Raw genomic sequence first — 20,394 nt, 5'->3', positions numbered from 1 at the left:
TGTAGGGCCTCTCCAAAAGGCAGATGACAAAAGTTCTTATCGGTCGTTACTTTCTGTCCCATATACCTGCAGCCTTATTTAGCTTTTCTTGACGCCAGTGTATTAAAACGAGTTCAGCGCATGTATATTAAATCGGCTCCAGAAACCTCTTCTAGACTCCACACGTGGACCTTGCGCGTTAAGACGTGTCTTCGATCCAACGCTTTAAACTAGAACCAACCAAAATGGGAGTTTAAATGGTTGGCGTCACCCTTTAAACTCCATATGTGGAAACATTACTCCATCAATATGAAACAAAAATGAGAGAAATGACATGCTTCAGCAGACTCTTAAAAAAGGACATTGCGATCACGCCTTACACTATATGATCGTGTACATGTATTTTATGTTTGGAAGTGTTTTGTAAACATGCATTGCTAGTAGAAGTTGTGCACTTATTCTTGTATTCTGTTCGTTTACATATTCTTGCACTGTAAAAAAAATTTAATAAGGGGGTGGGGGGATACAGTTTCATCCTAGATATCCTAGATGAGTGTCAAACCGCTGCTTGCCATAGGGTGGCGTGACCTCGTCGGGCACTTTTCTGCCTTTTGTCACGTCCCCCAAGACAATAGTTTTGTATTATTGTTTTGAATAAAATTGATTGATTGATTGATTGATTGATTGATTGATTGATTGATTGATTGATTGATTGATTGATTGATTGATTGATTGATTGATTGATTTCTGCCTGTAATAGAAGGCTTCGGGATTCCGTGCGAACTTTTCGTGCATGGTGGAAAAGGCGCGTAAATACGAAGACGGAACGAAGGAACAAGGACGAGCGCTACTCCTTTTCGTGTTCATATGACTGTTTAGGGTGTAGAGAAGCCGCATAATGGATAAACACGCTGCGTAAGGTCTGCCTCCTGACTGGTTGCCCTTTCTTGACGTATGCGCCTCCCGAAATTTTGATGTGCTGGCGGAATAATGGAGTGATGGTGGCGTGAGGCTGTATGTCGAGACCACTGAATTCGACCTGGTCGCACAAGGAGCGTCAGTGAGGCCGCTGTTCTTCCATGCAGCAACGATAAAAGAGGCTAAAAATGAAAAAAAAACAAAAAAAAAACGCCAAGTGGTCTAAGACATCGGCAAATGAAGCTTTGCTTGCGACGCCATTGGTTCGAATCCTAATCGGGGTTAGAGTACGCTAGCTTTTTTTATATATATTTACTGAGCTAGCAGTATAGCCTTCTTTCTCAAAATAATCAGTGGTGTCTGTGTGTATCTGTGCGTGTGTGCGTGCGTGCGTGCGTGCGTGCGTGCGCGCACGTTTATGAAGCCTCCCCTCTTGAAGCACACTGCGCATACCCAGGCGCTCACTGTTAAAAATGCATACCCGAACTACGAGCCTTCAACTACCCCCCACCCACTTAAACCCTTTAGAAGCTACTCCTTCCACCAACATTCACCCCGCCACCACCTCCAGCTTCTAGAAAGCCTCAAGCGACCAACCAGCCCCTACCACCCTCCAGCCTCTGGAAGCAGCCTCCAATTGGTCCCCTTCAGGGCGCGCACTGTTAAAAATGCATCTCCCAAAAGCGAGCCTCCACCCACCACCCATCCACCTCCAACATAGGTTTTTGGAGGTCTTTAGAGGCCTCCCAAAACAACCCTTCCACGCTCTTCACCCTCCTGAAGACATCCACACACTACCCACTTCCACCTTCCGGAAACATCCACTGATGAATGTGCAGTCTTGATAAAAAGTCTTCAGGCCAGAGGCTTTTCGCTTGAGCAGCATAATGGAGTCATCACGGCACGGATAAAGACCAAGAGGTCTTGAAATGTTGGCTGAAGGTTTCTACTTGCAGAAGAGAAGCTTGCTGCTTGACCTACGCTTTAAAATGATCCGCTACTCGGGGCCTTCAGTGAACATTCATTTCACTAAAAGGGAGCGCTGTGGCCCGAAAACTTTTGACGGAGGGTGTAATCTGCTCACGCAGATTAGTCGCATCACATCACATCGTATATTAATTTTTTTTTGGCCAATTCCATGCGGAAGAAATTTTTTCGAATATTTCGGATAAATTCTGATTCATATTCGGCTTTGTTTGCCATAATGCTCTGCTTCAAGTTCTCCGCCGTTTCCAGATGATTGAACGTTTTTTTTTTTTTTTTTTTGCCGAGAATGAGTGCTAAAGACATTTGATTCAATGCAGCCGAGGCCTGTGCTAGCGAGCGCATGCATTTCCGCATTACCCCTTTGGTGCAATCGGTATTTAATTAGTTTTTCTTAAGCCTGTGTTTCCTTGCTTACTTCCGTCACATGAAACAAAGAATACTCGTATTCTGAAACAAAACTGGAGCAATTTGTGCAGTCGTTATTTTGCAATAATAGCAATTATATGGGGTTTAATAACATGCCGAAATGACACGGGGGTTATAGGGGACGCTGTACTGGAGGACCCTAGACTAACTTCGACCACGCGTGTTTTGGCATTTCGCCACAATCGAAATACACCCATCGCGGTCGGAGTCGAACCCGAGACCTTCGGGTGAGCAGCCGAGCGCTACAGCCACTGCTCTGTCGTGGCGGGTCTTATTTTGTGTCTGAAGTCTAATACAACGAATGCCTCCGGAAGTAAATGTTGCACGACGTGGTTGGGTAGTTGCACCTATGTTTCACGTATTTATGATACATGACACAAAGATAGGGACGCTATTCTCATTCGGTGCTTCATGAGTTAAGTGCTAACAATTTGATTGTAGCTATCTTCAAACATATGGAAGACTGAGACTTTAATAAACTAACGATTTCACTTCAGTCTGACGTACACTGCTTTAGAATTGTCGAAAGCACAATACGTATTAGATGCGCCAATTATAGGTTACTTACTCCTCTAGACGCCAGACTTCCAACAGTTTTGTTCTCGCGCGCTGGGCGTCATTTTCGCACTGCCTAGCGCAGACAGCTTTCGGTGGCAAAATTTACGCGGTAACATATCTCATTTTGTGTGAAAAAAGAAATAAGAAAAGTATGCCGTGTTGCTAAAAAGGGGGACTAAACCGAGTCCCGAACCGGTTCGGAACGGTTCCTTAGAATCGTTCCGGTTCGGGTTCAGCTCCAAGATGGCGAAAAAAATACAGGTTCGGTTCCAGTTCAAGGCAAATATACGGGTTTGATTCCGGCTTCGGGTTCAGGTTCGATTCCGGTTCGACGCCCTGGTTTTTATACGTTTCAAGGATGCCTGGAATATCTAGTAAAAAAAACCTAACAAGACTTTTGTTGATGCATTACATCGTGAACCACTATTTTGGGTCGGCCCGCCGTGGTGGCTCAGTGGTTATGGCACTCGGCTGCTGTCCCAAAATACGCGTTTTCGATCCCGGCCGAGGCGGTCGAATTTCAATGGTGGCGAAATTCTAGAGGCCTGTGTACTGTGCGATGTCAGTGCACGTTAAAGAACCCCAGGTGGTTGAAATTTCCGGACCCCTTCACTACGGTGCCCCTAATAGCCTGTGTCGCTTTGGGACGTTAAACCCCCATAAACTTAAAAATTTTAAAATAATCTTGGGTCTCAATTGGCGCTTAGCTCTCAATTAGTACTCGTATGAGTGTCAACCGCGTCGTTGTCACACATGAAATAACACAAAACGTCAAGCAATACAAAATCTTACACTCATTTCATTCTACGATGAAACCTTTTCGCTGATCCGTATGTACTGCACCAAAGATTCGTCCTCATATGTACATGGGGAGAACTGGTGATCAACAAACTTATCTAAGATATACTTGCGTCCATAATTATTATTTTGGTGCTCGGCTGCTGACCCGAAAGACGCGGGTTTGATCCCGGCCGCGGCGGCGGAATTTCTTTGGAGGAGAAATTCTAGAGGCCCGTGTACTGTGCGATGGCAGTGCACGTTAAAGAACCCCAGGTGTTCGAAATTTCCGAAGCCCTTCACTACGGCGTCTCTCCTAGCCTGAGTCGCTTTGGGACGTTAAACCCCATAAACCAAACCAAACCATACTTATTATTCTTTGTGCAGTAGAATTAATCAGGCTTAAATGCGACATTCTGAAGCTTGAAAGCCTGATTCCTGCCTAAACACAAAAAATAAACTGAATGGTGGAAGGCGTTTATGGGCACAGTATATATAGACGCATTCTACATAAAAAGGTCCAATAGAAATGCTGTGTAGACGTCAGCCAGACGCTTTATTGTTGGCTAAAAATTTCCTTTACACGTCCAGTGTAGTTTCAGATATATTAAATCGCTTTAGCTTTTCATAGACATCCATGGGACGTACTGTGCTCAACTGAAAAGTTATGTTTTAACAGACTAACATGAACCTTTTCATAATGACCAAAGCGCTTTTCGGCTGTCGTGCACCGTAACCATTTACGTGTTTGAAGAAACGCACAACAGACACCGCTGACATATATGTAAAGGGCCTGAAGAACCAGAAGAAAATAGTCACCTAGAACGGCACAGTGAAAATGTCATGATGTGGCAAAGCAAACGCATTTTGCCGATGTCTTCGCTTTGTCAATGTGTCTTCCCCGCCCACCCTATCTCCTTTTTCGAGTAAACGGGAAGAGGTTTGTCTACTACTACTTATTGTATATAAGCGGAGCTTTGCCTCCTCCAAGACGCTAATGTGTTTCTGCGCTCATACGATCACGTATATTATGCGCGTAGCATTTTAATGGAATTATCAAAATACCTGTTGGTACCTGTTTATTTATTATTTATTAGTGGCTGGTTAAACTTCGCGCGTAATTTGAAGCATTGTGTGTACTCTTCTGGTTCCTGCATTGTTATCAAGCAACACTGCCTTTCAGAAAAAAACTGTCACTCTCTGCGATCTTCAGGACATGAATTTTTGCAGGCTTTCGGCAGTATTCACTAGTGGAAGCCTGCTAAAATTTCTTCTTTCACAAAGCTGCCTGTAAGCGTGCTTTGCCACTGAACGCCAAGATTCTGCTCCAGAAGATGCCGCAGCGTCCCGCCAGACGGCGCCAGGTGAAAAGAGCGTGAAACGCAGCGGCGCAAAGCGCGGTGCAAGCTGCGGACGGAAACAGCAACAAGCGCAAAACGAAAGCAACGCACGCGGAAATGGCTGCTGTTCACCCGGAGCCGGCGGAGACCCTGCCGTCCGGCTGGGAATGCCGTTTTGACCCAAGAACGGGCCGCAAGTGAGTGGGCAATCCGCTAAGTGTGGCGGTTACGTGCTTGTCGCCTCAACCCAGTCGGTCCGCTAGTCGATCTGGTTCATCCGCGCTGTTTTAGGCCTAAACGCGCGCTACATAGGTCGGCAGTCTTACGGCGCTATCGATCGGATGCGTGCCGTGGTCTGCTTTCAAGCGTAACTAGAGTGCTATGATCTGGCGACGCTTCCAAGCAGACCCTTTGTTTATCAGCACACGTAGCCCTGTTTGAACCACACGGTCGCCATTAGCACCGGTGTCTTCGAAATGAAAGTGCCGAGGCCTTTCGGCCCGCCAGTTCTAAAGATTGCGCAGAGCGTGCGTTGTCAGCTGTCGATTAATGTGCGGTTCGTCAGGCTTGATCAGCGGTTACGTTTACGCGCGGCCGTGTCGGGCTGTGTACGATCGCCAGCTTTTGCCTGAATGTAAAATTGTCACATGCAGTTTCCATGTACGCATTCGTTGAAATTAAGAGATGCATGTATACTCGACCATCTTGTTTAATCCGATTTGGAGTAAACTATAGGCTAGGCCTTTGTAGGGTCATTAAAAGACAGCAAAATTTCTTTGTGAAATAGTCTGTGCTTATTTTTACTATGTAACATGACTGATACTGATTTTCCGCCTGGTTTCTTTTTGATCTTAGCTACTTCATAAACCACAGAGAGCACACGACGACGTGGGAAGATCCACGGCTGCGATATCCACAGTTGCAGCAGGTATAATCGGGCATCCACTCTTGTAATTCTTCAAGAACATACTTTAAGAAGACAGGTGGATGCGTCTTCTTGCTTTGTTCGATAACCTTGTACCCTTGTGCAGTGAGCAAAATGTTGCTAGAGGAAGGGAACTGAAAATACCAATTTCTGTCCCTTTTCTCTGATGCTTCACTATGAGTACCCAGTGTGCTGGAGTTTCTTGGTGCCTCTTGAGACAAATTTGCATGGATTGATCAATTGCATAGATTGGAAAAGAAGTTGCTGTATTATATATGCTACAGTGTTTTTAATGCGTCATTAGCAGGAAGCTTTTTGGAGGCGTTCTTACCGAAATGCGTGGGAATGGAGAGGTGTTTCACAGCCACTGATTTGGTCCAAACATTTTTTCTAATAAGGCAAATTATAATGTGTTGTCTGTTGGTAACCAAAGTTTTGATTGAGGCCATTAATGTTTTGTGCAGAATTTCCAAAAAACAGAAAAGTTCATAATATCAAGTTTTAATTCCACAAATCTGTCATTGAGTAACAAACACAGCTATTAGATTTTGTAAACTATAACTGTTAGAACACTTAAAAAGGAGAAAATTGACATTTTGAATTGAATTCTCTACTGTATTGTTTTCTAAAAACGACTTTTTAAAAATTCTTGTGGCTGTTTAACAACATTGCTGTGTAATTAAGATGTTGGCTTTATAGTTTGCAAAATTATAGATTTGCTTCCATATTTCAAATCTGGTAGCCTCGGGTGATTTTTGATACTACATTGAAAGCACAAACCAAAATTTTGCTTCCAGCAGATCCTGGATTTTCATTTTTTCTGTGAAATGTAGTAATCTCTACCAAATTTTGTGTAGCAGTCACCTGTGGAGAGATTTCTTCATCGTTTGATATTTTAATAGCATTAGCAAGTTTGAGTTACAAAGCAAACGTGGTTCATCTGTTCCTGTTCTGTGTATGTGTTTTCTGTATCAGTTAGCACGATATCTCCACTATGAAACACCAACTATCCCCCGCACTTGTCTTGAAAGCAAAGCTTTTAGCTAAAACACAGGCATTGTTAGGAGCATTGTTGATGTGTATGGGTATGTGTGTTTGCAATGCATTATTTTACTTATACTGAGAAATTGTTGATATGCATGTTTAAAAGGATGTAAGTGTGATCTGTGGGTGCTCAAGCTCTTTCTTGACTGCATGCAGTTTTGGACTTTTCTTTCTTCTATTTTTTGAACAAAATGGGCAGTTTTATTATATTTTGCATACTGGGATATTTCTTGTTTGTGTGCAGTTTTTGTACGAGATCATGTGTTTGTAATGTTGAACTAGGTATGAAAAGGGTGTTCTTTTTAATCTACTGTTTTTTATTTTAGTTTTTTTTTAATATTTAAGGAAGAGCAGTTGGGATTGATTGCAATTATTGCTGAATGAGTCTGCTGAGTTATGAGCCACTTATTCTCATTGACTTTCTTGAACCATTTTGCATGGAGCAAAAAGCTGGTTATGTAACAAGGTGCATTTGACACTTTCGTTAAAGGAGTGTAGGTACCCAATTTTTTAGTGTGTTTTCTTTGTAATATTAGTATAGATGCATTATCACGTGGTATTCGCTAATGGCTGAATAATTTATTATCAAATTTCTCTCTGATGCTGTTTTATTTACTGTTTCAATAGCTGAACGACAGCTGTGACGTCAAAGGTCCATACAGGCCATATGAGCCATGAAAAAGCTGTTATGTAATCGCTGCTTTGTTGTTTTAATTCACTACTACACTAAAGACAGCCTGCTTGAAGAGCTGGAATGACAATACAATGAAAATGCAGCGATTATATTACGGTTTTTTCATGCCTCATGGAACTTTGATGTCACAGGGCTGTTGAAACCGAAGCCGAAACAGCATGCGAGAAAAATTCGATTTTAAATTATTTAGCTGTCGTAGGCGAAGTACCATATGGTGATCCATGTATAGTAATGTCTTGCACATCATTGCAAAGAAGAAAACATGCCACCAAAATTAGGTGTCTATACTCCTTTAATATAACTTCTGTTTTTAAGAACTACCAATGTCTTTATTGGTAAAAGCTTTCAAAGAAAACTTTCAATATCAGTCAGATATTTTTAAAATTTTGTGTTAATTGAAAGGTATGCAATGAACGGAAAGCCGAAAAAAAAATTGGCATCAAGTATTTTGTGTACTACACTTTTCTGGGGAGTTATGTTTATATTTTCATAGGAAAGAAGCAAAACATTCGGTTTCAATGTCATCCTAAATTAGACACATAATTTAATGCTGCTGTCTGCCTCAACTCTCTTTTGGTTAGCCGTATACAGATGAATAGCAATTTGCGGAGGTTTTTAACTGGTGAGAAAAAGCCGACTGTCCACTCACACTAGGTCGGACCAGTCACATTAACTATGGACTCCATTACTTGTTCATATTCATTACACCTGTAGTAAATTTCTTATAACAGCACACACTCTTCTACGGCATACAGGTATGGCTTGCTGCATTTTTGGAATATTGCTGTATGTGCTGTTCGACTGTATGATTTAAACATATTGTCTGCTGAAATCTTTGTCAAAAGAAAAAAAAAGACAGAGTAGGCCAACACTGTGGCAAAATGTCTCACCTTGGAGGCATAGCTGAGGCATGTGCCACGTGTTTCCCTCTTTCTTTCTCTCCTGTCCCCTTGCCACCCAACTGCAGGGCAGCTATGCAAAGTACTACCTCTACGGCAGTGGCAAGCCCACACCAGGGCAGGCTGCAACCAAGGTGCAGTTCCCTTCTCTTCGTTGTCTCCCTCCACTGGCCGTTGCAGCTCTTTTGCATCTCTCCATGCGCACGTCGCGCCTCCCAGCTTGCTGGTTGTTTTGCCGGCCACACGTTCTGCCGGCATTTCCTCCCCTGGCACTTGTCCAGTTCTCGCGTTTAGCTGCCGTACTAGTTGCCACCGCAAAAGAAAACACAAAATTGTGCACGCTAGCAGAACTCCCCCCTGCATGCCCCTCTTTCTCCCCACCTCACGCCTGTCTTCGCACTGAAAAAGACGGAACAGACTCTCACTGGTGGGAGAGTGAGCGGTTCCTTTCTCTATGAGGCAGAGGGAGGGCTGTGTCTCCCCCTCTCCTTCATGCTTTTGCCTTTCCTTTCTGCTCGTCTGTCTCCATTTTACTGCAAGCTGACGGGAGGGGTGACCCTGCCGTCATCGATGCAGCTCTATATATTGCCCCCTGCTTGCTGCTTGTCTCTTCCTCCGCCCACCTCCTGTCTGCTGTTGGTCTTGCTCTCTTGTTGCTCTGCTATGACATGCTTGTCTGAAACTTTGTGGCAGCTTTCTTCACTCACTTCAAGTCCCTTTCCTGCATTTTCATGAGTGGTGTGCTGTTAAAGTGAACATCCCCTTTTTAAAGAGGGACAGACAACTACATGCAATTTTTCTTGGTAAAACTCAACCTTGTGGATTTTTCTGGGTATGTTGGTGTTTGCCTTGCAGCAGAAGACACATTTATTGCTGCTGAGAAAATTGCATTTAAAACTTTTCCCACTGCTTCATTCAGACTTGTGACTACACCGAAAAGGACTCTGTGATCGCCATTTTAAAATGAATGGCTGTGTAACCTGGCCTCTGGAATCAGTGCCTCAAAAAAACTGCGTTGACACACTGTATTTTACTTGTGGAATTGGCCGTTGATGGCAACACCTTGCTCATTTTCTGGCCTTTTCTAGCTTATAAAATCCTCCATTTTCAGTGAAAGTAGCGTCTTTGTTGTTAGAGTGCAGTAATCTATGAATACGAAACCTAAGGTTTGACTACATCTTGTCTGGTTGGGTAATAAATTCATGTCAAAAAGAAAACAAACTCTGACCTAAGGTAGTTATTAAAAAGGTGAAAAGACGCTTTGGCTTCCATATGAAAGCCTCATTCACTTTGACATGAATCGATCAATACAGGCCAACTTCAGTTTGTCCTCACTGTTCCTTTTAAGCAAACCCTTAGGAAGCATATATAAAAAATGCATTACCAATGTCTGTACCACTTGAAAAGGTAATCTTACCCCATGGCACTAATTGAATTGTGCATAAGTTTTCTGTGATCAGTTATTTCTTCGTGCATCGGAGAAGTTCAGTGCATGGCTCCCTGTTTTCCACTGTGACACTTTTACATAGATGCTTCTCCCAATCTAGCATGAGGATAAGTGGTGTTGAAAGAATGAAAGACTTAAAGGCATGGTGTACAGCTGTTATAGAACTTTGTCTTGTTTATAATATTTAAAGAGACCAATTTTATCAAAAGTCCCACAGCACCATTGCAGCTGTTTGGAAGCCAGTAGCTGCAGTACTTAGCGAATGCTGCATGGCAACTATGCTTGGATGAAAAAGTTATGAAGAAAGGAAAGGCGCACAATTTATGCATGCAGCTAAGAATTGCATATTTGTATGGTGCGATTTATTTCCAGACCAAAGTTAGTCTATTTAAAAGTAGCAATATATTGTAATGAAACCAAAAGTTTTCACCAAGAAATATAATTCCAGTGTCTTTTTTTTTTGTTATCTCATTGCCAGAAACTTGTACATGAAAGATCTGCAGTGTTTATTTCCTAACTCGCCTCTAGAGTGCTCCAGGAAACACACCAACAGGCAAAACCTTTCTTTATATAAGCCATAATGTGGCTAGATTGAGTACTTGTCTCAAAGTTGTCTCACGCTTAAAAGCAGCTGTAAACCAGTGAGGACTGTAGCCACCATGGGTGCTGCACAAGCTGTGTACATATGTAGTGATGCTGGTCAATTAGTAAGACAAGCAATAAGTGCAGTGCCTTCTAGGAAGTAAAAAAAAGGCACAGCCTACACTGTCTATCAGTCTCTGCTTGATGCTGCAGAGTGAACTGCTGTGATTGCAATAACAACTGGAATTTTAGAGTGCACAAGAGTATCCAAAAAGAGCCTGTCACCTTTCAGGTGTCCTAAGTAGAGCACTGCACGGGCCTCAATATGAGGCCCAAGCCCGGCCCGGGCCCGCGACCTGAAGCCCGAGCCCGGCCCAGGCCCGCGGCTTCAAGCCCGGGCCCGGCCCAGGCCCGCTAAATTATCGCTGTAGCGAGCCCGGCCCGGTCCGTGAATCCCAGAGTGCAGCCCAGCCCGGGCCCGGCCCGGCCCGTTTCACAGTAACGCTTGAGGTATACCACTCACTCTGAGCAAGTTGACTGCTACTGGATCGATAAGAAACTGGCCGACAAAGGTTCTGAAACCACAGTTTGGCATGCAGAAAGTTGGTTCTTTTAAACCCAGAAGGAAGTGATTAAGAGTTGTGCTCGGCAGGCCCGTCTTTTGGACAGTGATCTCGTGTAGGTGCGCAATGTTAAACTCGGGGAGTTCGGAGAGCCAAACAAAAAGAGCTGCATACGCGCGCAGTAGACTACTTTGCATTCCCCCATGATTTTAATCAGTTATATTTTGCCGCCCGGATGTATAAACATTAAAGCTGCCTAGCAAGCAGTGGGATGACATTTTTTTGGTGGACGCGATCTCAGAGGTTGAACTCATAGCCGAACTGGTCGTTTTTCAGCAGAAACAAAAAGCTGAAAGGCTTGAGTATTTCACGGTGTGTGTTTTGAAGACCGTAAGCGTCCTAAACTAATATGTTCTTCCCGAATGCATTTTAATAGTGCATAGGTATGTTTTGGGATGACGAATGATCAATTTCCAATTAAGAACGGTTGAATTTTACTCTTATTGGTGGAGCAGAAAATAACGCGCGAAGCGCGTGATAACACTTGACATGACAATGAGGATGAAGAAGCGAAGAGGGGTAGACTTATGAGATCAGATTTACAAACTCTCACGAGATTTTTTGGCTATTTTATTTACGAGACGTTCCGGTCAGCTGATCAAAAAGAAAACCAAACGCGCTTTAGTTCTTGAATTTTACCTCATGAGAAAATTATAGCTATAAAATAAAAGCTATGTTTTTGGTGCTTAAGGGCCCAAGGGGAGTCAGGCTGTGAGAGACACCGAAGCAGAGAGCTCCGTATCATTTCCACCACCTGAATTTCTTCAACGAGCAATGATACTACAAAATACATGGCTGTCATGCTTGCCGCCTAAATAGAAATGCGGCCGCCGAGGTTAGGAGCAAACCGTGGTTCCCCGGCTCAGTAATCAAGCGCCTTGACCACTAAGCCACCGCGGCGTGGAAATAAGGAAATAGATAAGTCAATGAATAAAGCTTAGTTTTTTTCTCAGCGCATACCATGGCCCATAGCTCATCCGTGTCGCTGCTCCAATGCCGCAGTTGTGTACTTCACTGTGCAATAGTGAGTGACTAGTTGGACACTAGCCGTTTCTGTACGGACCCAAGCCTGACTCGGGTCCGCAGCTTTAAGCCCGAGCCCGACCCGGGCCCGCAACTTCAGGCCCGGGCCCGGCCCAGGCCCGGCAAAACGAATCATGTCTCGGCCCGGCCCGGCCCGCGGGCCGGGCTGGGCCCGGGCTTTCGGGCCGGCCCGAGCCCGTGCAGTGCACTAGTCCTAAGGCAGAGTGAGATGTGCAGACCAGAAGCACATTCAGTGAGAGCATAATTTAACTTGACAAATCTGTTACTTGTTTTTATTGTATGCTGATGGGTGCTTTTGGTCAGTTGTGCTGTGGATACAGCAGTCATTATAATCTCACAGCCCTTAATCTCTAACAGTGCTTCCTCTATACTTTAAACGGCAGTAATGTTCACTCACTCCACAAGGGGGCCACCTTGGACATTTGTTGGTGTATTTGGCAGTGAGGCGCTAATTATTGGGAGTGGTGGCTACGTCACTGTATGAGCTCCTAGCATAGCTGGCTAATGCTCCTCTACAATGCATGGCCTTACAAAAAAAAGATAAAAATTTGTCTGCCCATTTCCTGTGCTATGTCGCTAGTTGTGAGGCGCTCCCTCTTTAATTGCAAGTGCCCAGTGGGCACAAGGGTTAGTGAATGAGTGGTAGCAGGAAAGGGTAATAGGAAAGGCCTTGGTTTTGCCAAAACGGTCCCACCTGACTGGCGTTGAAATATATGAGGGGTTGGCTTCAATTACTGCTGCTAAAACTGCAGCAAACCAATTACTCCCGAAGACCAAATATAGTATCTAGTTTATTCTCCTGGCGGAAGAGTTTATTTTTTTCATGTCGTTAACCTGTTGTGGGAACCTTTGTTATTTGCCTTTTAAATTACTCACTCATGGTACATATGACTAAGCTTACAGGTTCAGTGGTGAGGCCAAGTACATAATAGTAATTAATCTTTGGAACAAGAAGTGCTACTAATTTTGAAAGACACAGGTTTGCACTTGTTGCTGAACTTCAGTGCTTAGCAGGTGTAGTGTGCATAGTACCAGTAGTGTGCATAGCAGGTGTGGGATGAAGAGAGCTAATGCTCTTAAGCTTTGACTTTATGCTGAAAATTTTATTGTTGTTGCCTTTGTTTATCAACTGTGTGTAAAGCCCTGCTTGTTCGAGTAATACTACATTTTTTTCTATATTTGCATCCCAAGAAAGTCTGCAATATTTGAGTCAAACCCAATGCCCTTTACCAAAGTGCATTTCGGTGCTGCAAGCAGCTAAAGTGAGGTACAATATGAACACTATAGTAGCTACCCTTAACCCATTCCACTCATGTTCCAGATTTGATTGCGGGCAATTGAACCTTTGTCGCCCTCCATTAATTTCCTTTTAGTACTAGTTACGCAAGGCAAGCCTTCACTAATGGGTGAGAGTGAACAGTGCTTGTAAAAAGCGGGCCAACAGAACACCCTGTATCACTGATATCACTGGATCAAGTACTACCCCTCACTGGCTCCTACACTGGGCTCCTACATTGCTCCAAGGCTGCTGTGCATTTCAAGTGGTAGCTGTGAAATTGAAAGGAATTTTGACATTTACAGCACATGCAGAGAGGCCTGACAGGTTGTGAAATTTTTTTTATGCCCGACAATGAAACGGTAGTAATCAATAATTATTGTCCTTGTAAAGAAAGTGAAAAACAAATTCTGGAAAAGTTTTAAGAAAGGCCCAGTTTCTGCTTGATTTATGACTCGACAAGTGGCACCTAGTTTTCAGTCCCCAATCTTTAAAAAATGTTAAACCAATAACGAATAATCTTTATATAATTATGCTTTGTAACAAAATTTTCCTTTCCAAGTTTGTGCATGCTGTCGTGGTTAACCATTCTTTGTCCAATGTCCGTTGTGCACCGTTTTTCTTAAATGCTACCTATTTATTAATTCTACTTTTAATTTTCTTTTCTTTCCTTGCACAGCAAAAGTATTTTCAAGATGACCTTGCAATGGTAATTTTTTCTGCCTGGATTCTAAGAGTGCTCCAGGTGCTTGCCTTCTATTGATCACTTGCCATCATTTGAATCCACAGGCATGCCCCCCGTACTATGGTATGGTCTACTACCCACCGCCACCACCTTCAACAACAGTTCCCAATTCAGCAACAGTAAGCCATGCTTTTTTGCATAACTTAATGTTTGCAAATGTTTACCTAATGTTTACTTAATGTTTACCGCAGGTGTGACGTAGAACGTCACACCTGCGGTAACTCAGGACGTTCCACGTCCGCCGCTTATGAACGTGGGTGGCGCTGATGAACACTCTCAAGGTTAGGTTACTTGTTAACATAAATACCCCCGAAAAGCAAAGATTTGACAGCCGTCGCCGTAGCTCAGAGGTAGAGCACCGGACGCGTAATTCGGAGGTCGTGGGTTTGGATCCCACCGGTGGCATGTGGTTGTTTTTTCTTCTGCTTTTCTAATCAATTAGCATTAAGCGATAACATATTCAGTAATATTCTAAATTGATCAACACCAAAAATTAAATAAATACATTAAAAAAAAATCCCCTCTGCCCCTTGGTTTCTGTGGCTGTTGGCTTCTGTCATATTTATAACGAGCCCTTCATTCCCCTTCCCTTGTTTGCTTAATTGCTTAGCGAGGGCCTCGGTTCTGGCAGCCTTGACGCCATAGGAAGCATAAGAGGGTTCTCACACAGCTTCCACCCTCTTCGTTCGTTCGATGACGTTCTACGTCACACCTGCGGTAACTCAGGACGTTCCACGTCCGCCGCTTATGAACGTGGGTGGCGCTGATGAACACTCTCAAGGTTAGGTTACTTGTTAACATAAATACCCCCGAAAAGCAAAAGATTTGACAGCCATCGCCGTAGCTCAGAGGTAGAGCACCGGACGCGTAATTCGGAGGTCGTGGGTTCGGATCCCACCGGCGGCATGTGGTTGTTTTTTCTTCTGCTTTTCTAATCAATTAGCATTAAGCGATAACATATTCAGTAATATTCTAAATTGATCAACACCACAAATTAAATAAATACATTAAAAAAAATCCCCTGTGCCCCTTGGTTTCTGTGGCTGTTGGCTTCTGTCATATTAATGTTTGAAGGGATAATAAAGGCAGTTTTATATGTCATGCATATTTGTTTGAAAGAACGCAGGCGTTCAGTACCTCTAGATCATTTTTATGAAATTTGTTGCAGGCCTTGGCTAGTTTTTTTTTTTTTTTTCTGAAAACTTTTTAAAATTCAGTGTTTGTATTTTCCTAAGTATTTAGTGACTTCGTTCATGGTATCATGCTATCACTTTGCACCTTGAACTGAAACCAAAATCGCTTCAGAGAAGTGTTGCTGCAAAGTATTTTTTTTTTAAATAAGGTGTGCATGAAAATAGCGAATTGTTTTCGAGAAAAAAAAAATATTGCATTAAAACTTCATATTGATGAAAAATACAGCAACTAAAAAAAACCTCGGAGTGTTAACTAGTGGCATGCAGAATCAAGATGGTAGTCCATGCAATGCCTGGATTAGGTTGCAAGCATTGTTGGATGCCTTCTTTATTTTTTTATAAATAAATTAAAAATCTTGACCTCTGGAGAAATGTCAAATAATGGCCTATGGAAATTACTCCACAATATACAGCAATAAGTAAAATTCACTTTCCCTGTTGCATGCTGTTTTCTTTTTATTGTTTTGCAAGTGAATATGCTACAAAGTGTTATAAAAGAAAAATGCTTGTGGAGTAAAATATAAATAACGCATATATTCAACATGCCCAAACATAGAGCTTCCGAGAAGTTTATGAAGTTCATCAAGGTATCGTAGTTCTCTTCGGAAACCTCTGAAAAAAAGAAAATGGTACTGCACTTTGGAGCTGTCTTTGTGACCATGTGCATTTTGCATAGGTCAACATTACCCTACTATAGTAAGTGCCCATCGCTAGCAGGTGTTCATTGTGTGTGTTAGGTGATGCTGCAGACGCTATATTTTCCTTAGTGAGAAGGCTGCGAGTTCATGTTGCTGGTTGGCATCATAATTGCAGATTATAACCTTGATTTCAACTGCTATAGTGTGTTTGCCATGTTGCATCGAAAACTACTGTTGCCATGCGATAATGCCTTATCACCAGAGAAAGTAATATGGAGAGCAGTGACAGGGACTGATGGTTTTGTGGTATTGGACCACATGGTAATAAGATGTCCATTCTTTTGAAGGGGCACTTCTTTGCTTTGTTGCATTTCTCTATACATGTTGTGTCTAAGCACTTCGAAGTGCCTCTGATCAAAAATGTCAGTGTAACTTTTTACACTGATACATTGTTGTTAACTCTAACTGCACCTATTCAAGTCTATCAATTTAATTGATTGCAAGGAAAACCTAGTGAACATGCTTCTGGCCATTTGTCGACACGCAATGTCGTCCTATGTAGAGCTGAGAAATTGTGCTCCAGTTTCAGAATCAGTTTTCTTGTCTTCCTGAAGGGTGCTTTTTTTTAACCTCTTCATGACAAAACTTTGTGGTTCAATCATATCGAGCAAAGCATCTTCATTCTGCACTAAACGCACTCAAAAACTAGCGATTCCACTGCGATTCCAGTGTACAAATCGCTGACTTTGATAAAAGTGATAGTGACTGGTGTGGAGACTACAACCATTCAGCAATTTCTTGGTATCAGTATTCAAGACAGTCAGACTCAGTTGATTCATGAAAAGTCTATGCACAAGCTTGATGTCATGTAGAAACATCAAAATTGCAAGGTTTGCAGTGAAAAGCGTATGGTTAAACATAAAAGTAGCATTTTTTGCAGTGCCTGTGAAGTGTGGATGTGCCTATTATAACCTTCAGGGACTTACTTCTTCATAGGATGTCAGAGTAGTCACAGTGGCTGTCCCTTGCAATTCAGGAAGACCTGAACCAAGAGTTCTGAGTTCCCATACCTTTTGCTGACATATTGAGCTATGGGATGTTTACATGCTGCAGTTTTTTATCTCCCAATTTTTGGCTTCATAAATTGACCTTTATTTTCAAGTTCTCGTGTCGGTCACTAGATTTTTGCCATTCAAAGAGCTTTTTTGTAATGGTACTCTCACTGTCTTCTTTTCTTTCCTTAAATCCTTGAGCAGAGAATAACTTTAGCTACATTATAATATCCTATTATATAAACCGAAAGGTTTGTATTTACGGCTCAGTAACTTTTTTTAAGCACAGCACTTTGAAACTACCTTTCTTCTGAAGCAACGAAAAAGTTACTGTGTTTGTTTGCTCTTCTCTGAAAAAGAATTGCAGTTACATTTATTGCTGAGTAATGAACTGCATTACCGGTAAATGGCTGGCGACAACTGTGACTAAGCCAAGCCTTTGCAGTGTAGAACCTTCAATTGGTAGTGTGGCTTATTCACAAGGCAGAGTTAATGCCTTTCTATCAGCTGGGCTGATGCTACACACTTAGGTACTACTGTGTAATACTGTTTATGAGCATGTCTCCTTTTCTTACTGTGTATGTAGCTGAGCTTCTCAAATGAGAAGCTGGTTACAGAAATGAGAGCTAAAGGCCCTCTAAAATTTAATGTAATAATATTTGTTTGTATATCTGTATTAATATTTATTTGTATTAATTTTTGTTTGTATTATTATTTTGATGACAAGCCCAGCCTAGTGCTGGGCTTTTCATCACTGTTAAATTAATTGAAGAGGAAAAACAGTAGCTTGTGTATGACTAAATGGTGGTTTTTATGTCTGGCATATGCAGATTTTGGCCTTTTATGTTGCGCTTGCATTTATTGAGTGATGTGCCATGTAGTGGTGCATAGTTGTTATGGTGATCATGGCCACCAAACTGCCATTGTCATTGTGGCCTTTCAAAGTTGGTTAGGCCTTTTGGGTGGGAAACTAACTTTACTCACTCTTCTTTTCTTATTCTGTTTTAAGTGTGGCAGCTGTTGCCAGTATTATGTCAGTGCATTTTACCCTGGTTAGGCTATGTGCCACATTGCTTGTGCTCGGAAGTATTAGGAGCATTTACAGACAACATGTCACTAATTATTAGCAGCTTATTTCTTGGATGTGGCACACACTCAAAATTGCTAAAACACCCATCACTGCCTAGCCATGCTGCTGACCGTACTACACATGTGCTGCAAGTAAAAACTGGGCCATCTGGTTTTATAAATTATGAGATGCACATATAATCATGAAGTTTTTGCTTATACATCATATAGGGAGCACCTGATAAGTAGTGCAAAAACTTGTGTGGTGTCAGAAATTATGGTTTTCAGATTTAATGTTGCATGCTTACTTGCTTCAGTTTTTGCTACATTTGTTCTTTATTGTTCTTAGTTTGTTTTGCTCTGTGCCTACATTTATGGCATTCAGTTGTAATTGGCCTTTTAATTCTGTTTGATGCTTTTCCTTTTGTATTTTGGTTTTAACTAAATTGTGGTGCTGCAGATTTTCTGGCACCATTAATATTGTTTCTGTTTACTTGTTTATACAGCAGCCTGTTATTGTGCCTTTGTTTCTTTATTTTTTGTTTCAGACAATTTCTTTGAAGTGCTGGAAGCAATTAGGCATTTGAAGAACAGGTAACATACATGCTTGACTTTTGTGTTTTTGCGCAAATAAATACAACCTAGTCTTATTCCATTTAGTGCATCTTATGGTTCCCTGTTATTTTTACATGTGCTACTTGTCTTTCAATGCTTCCATAGGCGTCACCTAGAGAAGGCTTCTACACTGCAGCAGCAAGACCAGTGGTATGTATAGACTGTAGAGTGCCTTAGCTCTTTGTCCTACATCATATTTCTGCCTTATTTTATTCTGGAGCCTAACACTGTTGTGAAACTTTTTGCTGGTTTTGGCAGCTTGGGAGATACCTTCTTACAGTCTTGCATGTGTGCTCCTTTTAGCAACCTTGTCCGACATGGTAGTTTTACATCATAATGCACTTCTACGTTGTAGTAGTCACAGCAAGGGATGCTTTGGAGTAAACTGGCTGTGCTAACAACACACAGACAGTGTGGCAGGGAAGTAGATGGAAAAACACTTCTCTGTTGCTCTATGTCTGTGTGTGCCAGTTTTATGTGTCACCTTACTTACTCTCTTGGGTGCGTCTCCTTCTGCTGCTGTGTAGAATGGCTACTGCATCCGCATCCAAATCATAATAAAATATAAGCGTTGTCAGTGTTATTGCATTACAGGATGTTCTTTTAGTTATCTGGTATTTTTACTGCGGGTGACTAGGTGGATAGCTGTTTGCAATTGTTTAGCTATAATTTCTTGCAATATCTGCAGTAGCTTTTTGTTTTATATCTGAAAACACCATATCACAGGGGATTGTAGGTCTAAGCTGATAGAAATTTTTGAAGTTGTGTTACATAGGGATGCTCGTAGCCTTGATTGCACCATTTAAGAGTTTATTTTGGTGATTGAGAGGCTGAAAACATTGGCAGTGGGAACAACGCGGAGTGAGGGAATTCTTCCTGCACAAAATTCATTTCCTGTAGAGGAATCTATGACAAAATAAAAAATATCTTGCAAGAATTTTAATGGGTGGTACCAGCAGCAGCTTGATGAGTGCATGATGCAGAATGTTGGGAAGTGCATTAACCCAGTGGAATTCAACAAATTAAGTACTGATTCTCTTTTTTTCTTTTCTTCAAATTTAAGCATAACCAACTAGCCCCGTAACGTGTGTTAATAAGTACTGATTCAGTCACCATGGACTATTAGCTGTGAACAAATGGATGCATACAATTAGAAAGCTGTCATGTCAAAAAAGAGCCCATAATCAGGTCATCGTTACATTATGAAGCCATTATATTTTGCTGTCTGGTCCATATATGGGGAGGGGGTCTGCAAAGAAAATCAATAATAGGTGATGCGTCGGCTTGCTTCTTTTGAAGGTTACTACTCCACTAAACTTCAAATTACTGGGTTGTTCATGCACAGCAATGGCAATTTGTTCGCGCAGAGCATGTAAATAAGCTCTGTGAGCTTTAATACAAGGTTCAGGGCAAGTTTTTTTCCTCAAAGCTGTGGCACAACACAGCGGAAAGTGAATATGCTGCTTACTTGGTCTATCTGATTGTATAAACAGGTATGTATGCTGCTACTGAGGAGTGTTGGATGGCACTGGAGAGTCTGCTTGGCATACCATTAGATGGAGCT

General features: G+C 42.1%; 1 protein-coding gene across 4 annotated transcripts in view; it reads left to right on the top strand.

Moving 5' to 3' along the window:
- The first annotated feature begins 5,036 nt into the window (after window positions 1-5,036).
- The window catches only part of LOC149351828 (uncharacterized), a 58,803-nt gene continuing 43,445 nt past the window's right edge, over window positions 5,037-20,394 (top strand). For 2 of the 4 annotated variants that reach the window (XM_089581154.1, XM_089581152.1), the window contains exons 1-6: window positions 5,037-5,182; window positions 5,841-5,913; window positions 8,616-8,681; window positions 14,199-14,228; window positions 14,309-14,383; window positions 18,936-18,980. In XM_089581154.1, the coding sequence (XP_089437280.1) occupies window positions 5,103-5,182; window positions 5,841-5,913; window positions 8,616-8,681; window positions 14,199-14,228; window positions 14,309-14,383; window positions 18,936-18,980 (369 nt within the window). In that variant the 5' untranslated portion in view covers window positions 5,037-5,102. The remainder of the gene's footprint in view (window positions 5,183-5,840; window positions 5,914-8,615; window positions 8,682-14,198; window positions 14,229-14,308; window positions 14,384-18,935; window positions 18,981-20,394) is intronic. The other 2 variants (XM_089581153.1, XM_089581155.1) reach the window with 2 other exon arrangements.

The sequence above is a fragment of the Amblyomma mixtum genome, chromosome 3 (assembly GCF_055824585.1).
Source record: "Amblyomma mixtum isolate Tamu chromosome 3, ASM5582458v1, whole genome shotgun sequence".
NCBI lineage: Eukaryota > Metazoa > Arthropoda > Arachnida > Ixodida > Ixodidae > Amblyomma > Amblyomma mixtum.
This window is presented reverse-complemented; position numbering and strand designations above follow the sequence as displayed.